The 6825-nt window shown below is 40.3% G+C and overlaps 1 protein-coding gene across 1 annotated transcript; it reads right to left on the bottom strand.

Annotated features, from left to right (window-relative positions):
* Positions 1–256: 256 nt before the first annotated feature.
* LOC145435788 (uncharacterized) lies at positions 257–6602 on the bottom strand. The gene is made up of 7 exons (XM_080313057.1): positions 6473–6602; positions 5707–5842; positions 4252–4382; positions 3802–3875; positions 3394–3459; positions 1604–1684; positions 257–522 (listed from the first exon to the last, which is right to left on the bottom strand). The coding sequence occupies exons 2-7, from the start codon at positions 5818–5820 to the stop codon at positions 386–388; spliced, it is 603 nt and encodes a 200-aa protein (XP_080169183.1). The 5' UTR covers positions 5821–5842; positions 6473–6602; the 3' UTR covers positions 257–385.
* Between the last annotated feature and the right edge of the window lie 223 nt (positions 6603–6825).

Here is a 6825-nt window from a genome sequence, read left to right as displayed (position 1 = left end):
CATTGCAGCCGCGGATTATAGCCTACCACTGCGCTATCTCGCCACACCCTCACAGAGGTAATCATTGAAGCACACGTTGTTCAGCTTGTCCCGTGCTCTCGTGCAACACGCATCAGTGATATGACTGGTTGTTTCTGAAATTTGATCTTTATCTTAAACACGACCTTTTTTCGCGAGTCTGCATTTCATTGACCGTTGTGCGAAAGGTCTTAAGGCGATAAGCACCGGATCATTTAGTTAAGAAGCAGCAACGACATTGAATTGCTTTAGTTTATTCAGACAATACCAATGATATGGTTGCTTCAGGAGTTTTGAATACATATTATAATCCTAATTAATTCATAATCACATTATGCAATCGAACTCTGCATATAGCAGTTGGATTTTAAATGTGCTTTATATCTTTGCAGCCACTCAATCGAAGAGGCGCAGACACTCCATGCTTCAGCAAATCGTTGTGAATATATATGAGTAGCTCGGCCGATACCTTTTTCACGTTTGTCCAAATATAAATCACCCAACCTGTAATAGTGGGAAATCTTTTAAAACAGTAAAGTAACATAGAATCGCACTTATTATTTATCACATGGTGCTGCATGGCAACCTGATTCGTGCTGGTTGCATCGGTCAGAATAATCTAATATAGTGGTTCGCCAACCTTTTTGTCTTAATTCCCCACATCAGATTTATTCCGAGCCTTATTCATTCCCCACTACCCAAAACTTTTGTCATTATGGGTCAGCTATTTGGTTGTTTGAGTACACAAATACACACAACCACACCAGCACGCAATGCAATTGCCTTCAACTGCAACATAAAACGCACCACGTCATACTGGTCGTGCTGGATGCGTTTGTGACGCCATCATTGGTTATCCAGAGTTGAAATGAGTTTATGTGTACAACACGCAATATAATTTTCGATACATATATTCCAGAGCAGTTAACTGGTAACGGCAATTGCGCATGTGTCTCTGTGAATATATAGACTGTCCTGTATATAATGTTTAACGAATGCGTCTATTCCCCACCAGAAACCATTGAATTCCCCACCAGTGGGGAATTCCCAGCCGGTTGGGAACCACTGATCTAATATGAGTCGAGTATCGATTGTGATGCTTCGAGTCAAGAAGCAAGAGTTGATTCCCTCGAGTAACGAGAATATGTGATGTCACACTGCGAAAATTAAAATTCATTTTATAACTTAACGCAGAAGCCCATAAATCCCTGTTGACCCCAACTCAACATTGAAAAACAGGTTTCACAAAACTATTCATGGTGCGATATCATATTGCGTACCGAACAAGTTCTTGAACTGCAGGTGGCATAGAGAGACTATTTGTGACACTAATATGTTGCAGGTTGTGATATATGCCGTTTTTCGTAGTCGATAAGTCATTCCCTAGAAAGCTCAAGTTCAACATATTTGTTTACGAGTTCGCCAGTATATTGTTGTGAAGAATTGCTGCAACATCTCATCATTAATCACACAGGTTTTTCAATGCGAAGAATTATGTCACTACCGAATTTCCGTTTGAGTCAACCCATGAGTAGGCTACGTTCTTAATGACATGTGGAATGACGAGGAGGCAAACATAACATACCGTGCTTAGAGCATCGAACGTAAGCAACATAGTGATGGGAGTCTCCGAGATACGTTTGAGTCGCATTTTCCATGTTCAGGCCTGTAAAAGTGCAATGCCCAGACAATTGAAAATTCCACCATTAATGAGAATAAGAATGCATGTATGGTGACATTATGGTAACCGGCAAGGTTGTTTTATCTAGTATCGAAATGTTTCGAAGCAAAGTCGACTATATTTGCCAGAGCCAAACAACGATAGGAGGACGGATGACATAGCTCGATGGTTCTATCTCAAGAACCGCATTACAAATTATTATTATTATTATTATCATTAGTATGGTAAAAATTGGTAGTGGTGCTTATCTGCCGTCAAGGTCTGATGCACCACGGTCTGTAATTACCTCCTGGTATACCTGAGTACCTTTGCAATGTAATTCAACCTCGGCTATATACGGATCAAAAATTAAAGGATTCTACGACATGATATCACGAATTCAGTCACACGGGTAATAGCTCGGGCTGGACCAAGAGGTCGTAAGTCTTGAATGGGATGTCATGATTACGGCATGACTCGATGAGAAAGGACCATGGAAAATTATATCTTGCACAATTCAGTAGAAAATGGTCGACGGGTTCGGCGATATTACGATGAAGACATAGCGGAGTATCCGAACATCCTATTTTGCACGAATGAGCGCTAAGCCTACAGTGACCGGAGCGTAGACGGAACATGACGACCTAAAATGGCCGACATGCATGCATTGACGGGAATTTAGTTGAAATGCAACTATGGAAACGCTCATAATGCACCCCTTTATTTTCACATGCGTACAGTTTCTGCCAGAGAGTTCGGGAATATTGGCGGCCAAGTGACTTGGCTTCTCCGATGGTCACATTACAAATAAATTCTGTTAATCTAGACCCCAACTAGCAACAGCCAGGACTTTTGATTGCGATAGCAGCATATTGCCGATAAGGCATTGTTTGGGTTCTGCAAAAGCATGCAGATCTACGTAGGCGTTAGGCGGGTTAGTAAAGGTTGAGAACGGTTGCGGTGAAAGTATTTCAGATCATTTTTCGACATAACTTTACGTAATTCGATACGCAATCTAAGCACTACTTCGTAAATTGACTTCTTGGAAAAATAAAAATGGAAGACTATACCGAAGACATGTTAAGCGCAACGCTAATGTGAATCTAGCACGATTTTGCATTGACTCGACATTGACTCAAGTCAGTTTTTTCAAATGCGTATAAAATTACTCAACTCGACTTTTGATATGTGTATTGACTCGACTTGTAGTCGAGTCATTGTGTACAACTCGAACCAAGTCCTACGACTCGGGATTAGGACGGCCAAGACAGACATTTCATTGCAATTTCGAAGAATAGAAAAGTCACCACATTATTGGTATTGCGTCTATCAATTCTGATACTTGGGAAATAGGGTCAAAAACTGTTGGGATTGAGAAAATTAACGATATTATGAACGCGTGCCAGTCTATATTACTCGAGCAGGGTTGAAAAAATTGGGTTAAACCGGATCGAACTCAAAATTTAACAGTGAGCAGTAGGACTTGGACTCGGACGAGTCACAACACTATGATTCGGACTCGACCCTCTACTCACTGACTTGGACTCGAACTTGGCTCGGTGGTGAGTTTAAAATGACTCGACTTTACTCGAGTAAATACTATAAAAGTGAGACTGACTTGCGACTCGGAACCTAGTGACTCGATTACAATCCTGGAATCTAGGCTCATATCCTATCAGTTTGTAATTATATAACAGTATTTTAAAGGTACAAACTTTCCGCTGCTGATTTCTCATTGATGTGTCCATTTTCGTCGTAGCCTTCAGCGGTAAATTCTTCGGCTAGACAGAAAAAGAACATGTACTTGATATCTGCTGAAACGTTAGTATTCTCACAGCCCTTGGAATATTCCTTGCTCACAGCAGCACTATGCGTAAAAGAAGAGAGACTAAGTTCAGCCCCATACATCTCCAATATACCACTCTGCTAGCATTTGAAATTTAGCCGAGTCCTCTTCACTATCCAATCATTAACTCTCTCATCGTTAGAGCCATGAATTATCTTATCGCGACATGGCTTTCGTCAAAAATAACAGACCGTAGTGCCGAGTGACAGGGGTGAAATCCACACAGTAGCCCTGAAATTTGGGATTGCAAACATCTCAGGACTTTAGAGATACTCACGATCTTCATCGATGTGTTTAAAGTATCCGTTTCTCTCATTGGCTATATGCTCGCGAAACGTTCTCTTCAAGCCACTGTCAACAAGATGAATATTTGACTGAAATATGACGCATCGAACTATTGGAATAGGTACGATGTCTATTTCTACAAGCAATGTCGTTGGTTAGAATTAGAATTCGGTATGTAATTTTACAGGATAATATTTTGAAATTAGGCGTTGAAGGGGGCTATTCCTGTCAGTATTGTTGGAACCTCGCTGATCTAAATACAATGATTAGAACAAACGCCGATCGCGGCGTTGTATTTGAAGGCTTACTGTGGCCAACCTACGTTTTATTACAATATAGCAAATATTGGAGTTCGCATTCACAAGAAAAGTATATCCAAAATATTGACTATAGTGAATTCTAATAACAAATTGAATATTTGCAGCATAAATCTCATATTCACTTGTCGTAGTAAACGGTACCGTCGTCTCCATGTCCTGTACTTAGCCTAGGTATATCGGATGATGTCATGCAGGCATGATCCAAAGCGATCGGGTCGAAGGTAGTCACGGTTTCATACCAGGTTCCCGTGTACTAAAAGTAGAATTCGACAATTAACATTTTAACATCGATTTAATGGTTTATAATAGCAACAGAACTACTGCACAGTGCACACTTGATACTAAACACGTGGTGTGAATGAGATTTGCGACGAAACCAGAATGCTTTTCATTCAGGACTTTGACAGCCGGGGGTCCGAGTGTGACAGTGGCGGAAAGACAAATTTCTCATGGCAATCCCAGTTTAGTGAGCAGTTTTTGATTGAAAACCAGTGCAAACGTGAGAATGTGAATGTGAATAAATAGGTAGATCGAAAGGCAAAGAGTTAATAAATAGCCAGCATAGAGGGGGTCAGCCAAGTAGTACTCATAGCGACTACAGCCCTAAACATGAATGTTCCTAGTCAAATGTACATTCATTTTCGACTATCATTTCGACTCGGAAAATGAATGACAAACCTTGAAGTCACATTACCGTCTGAACTACAGACTACACCAGCGTTTCCGAAACTTTTTCGACTTGCGGTACACTGGAGGAAATATACTACAATCGTGACACACTTGGAAGAACGTTGCGTGTTATCGCGACAGCTAATCGGTCCAATTGGTCTCTCGGTTACGGCTTTCTATTTCAGTCAAAACGCGAAAAACATGTTCACATACCGATTAAGGTGAAAATTACAACAACAACAAAATATTGCATATTTAATTATCATGGAATGGAATTTAGGAGGAGACATACAAAACTTTTCGCCAAAGTAGGGTTTCCAAATACGGGACGTTTATAAAATCAAGTTGTTTGTCTTCTGCAAAACGATTGCTGAAGTTACGTTTTCCAAATGGATTGATTATCCACTTATATTTGTTTACAGCGGATCCCGAGGTGTATTGTTGAAGTGTGAGTTGAATTCCAGACAATGTGCCCGTAAATTACGGCACATTATCTAGTTTAAGAGTTGATTTGACACGAAGTAAGGAATTTTATTCCTACATAGCCGCCAACTATAATGTAAACATTACATTATTAATCGACAAAGCCATGACTGGTTTCATTGACATTGTCATTTGTGCTTGTGATTATTTATCACCCCCTGAAGAAGTTAACGCGATTTTAAGTCACCTCTGCTTGTCTGCATTGCATCAATATTACACAGAGTTTTCCCCAAATTTTACAAATGACTTGCTTCACAGCTGAGAATATGCGGCGACGCGGTACACAGTTTGGGAATCACTGGACTACACCAATAGATTATAGAAATCAGTGTTTGCATTCAGACAGCTAAAGTTCCCCCGACAGAATGAATGCGATCGACCAGTAACAACTAAAGCAAACATTGGTGGAACATTCCCATTCCTACCTTTGTCCAGTCGAATGAATGGCCGGCTGTTGGTAAAGGAGAGTTCATATCGCATGCCAGACAAATCGAATAAGTCAGCAGAGCTACGTAGGAGACAAGCTTCGTAGTCAGCATCCTGTCGGTAGATTCGGCAGTGCTGTAGATATTCGAAATGATACACGTTACATAAGTTGACAAATGCCTGCGCAGGGCGAGAAAGTACGTCTTCCATCAAAACAAAATGAATATATCAATAATGACATTTTCCACTTTCAACAACAGGGGTTCTTAAACATTTTTTCTACCGTCAAAGTGAAATATTTTGGACCGTTGTGGCGGCCCTCATTGTGACCTAATCAAAGCTACTTTTCTGAACTGAAGAGCCAGGGTTCTGAGTAGCCCAACCACGAGGACTTGGGCTTACATACGATTCCTAGTAGAAGTGCAATAACCAGTAACTGTATTGACCGTGTGGCAATTGTTGCGTGTAGTGAGCACTGGAAATAAGACTGAATAAGGACACGATGTAGTCAACTATTTTATTGCTGCAGACGTGATGGCGAGTATGACTCCAAAAGAGTGACCCAGTATTTTACTTCCAAAGTTGCAATGTAACGATAATTTAATTTATAATGAAACCGCTCTGGCAACATCTAGTCCAGGGTTTTGGATATTCAGACATAACATCTTCATATCACGTAACTTGTTATTAGCACTCATTTCCTAAATGTGGTATATTCATTCAACGCTAAGTTTATCTAACCAAAAGTATAAAACAAAATTTTACCCCTTTCTTCGTTCTATAGTCACGATTCTGAATGTATCCGATGCGAACCAGCTATCGATATTTATTCATTACGGCTGGAAATGAGCGTGTCAACCGTCAACCGATAAATCATTGAAACGATCAATTTTCTTAACTGTCAAAACAAACCAAACCGTCAAGCTTTTACTGCGTTTCTATACTTGATTAACACATATCAAACCCGAGTGCGATAATGGCTGTAGCCAAGGTGTAGACCGTCACCGTGAAACACCAACTTTAATAACCTGAATAGGCTACCATAGGCAATTTGCTATGTAAAATATTGCATTCTACAAATGATCAAATTATCATTTAGCGGGCATACACACACACAC

This window comes from Botryllus schlosseri, chromosome 3, assembly GCF_051294905.1.
Source record: "Botryllus schlosseri isolate E-star chromosome 3, Bs_hap1, whole genome shotgun sequence".
In the NCBI taxonomy this organism is placed as follows: Eukaryota; Metazoa; Chordata; class Ascidiacea; order Stolidobranchia; family Styelidae; genus Botryllus; species Botryllus schlosseri.
Note: the sequence above shows the minus strand (reverse complement) of the source record. Positions and strands in the feature narration are given on the sequence as shown.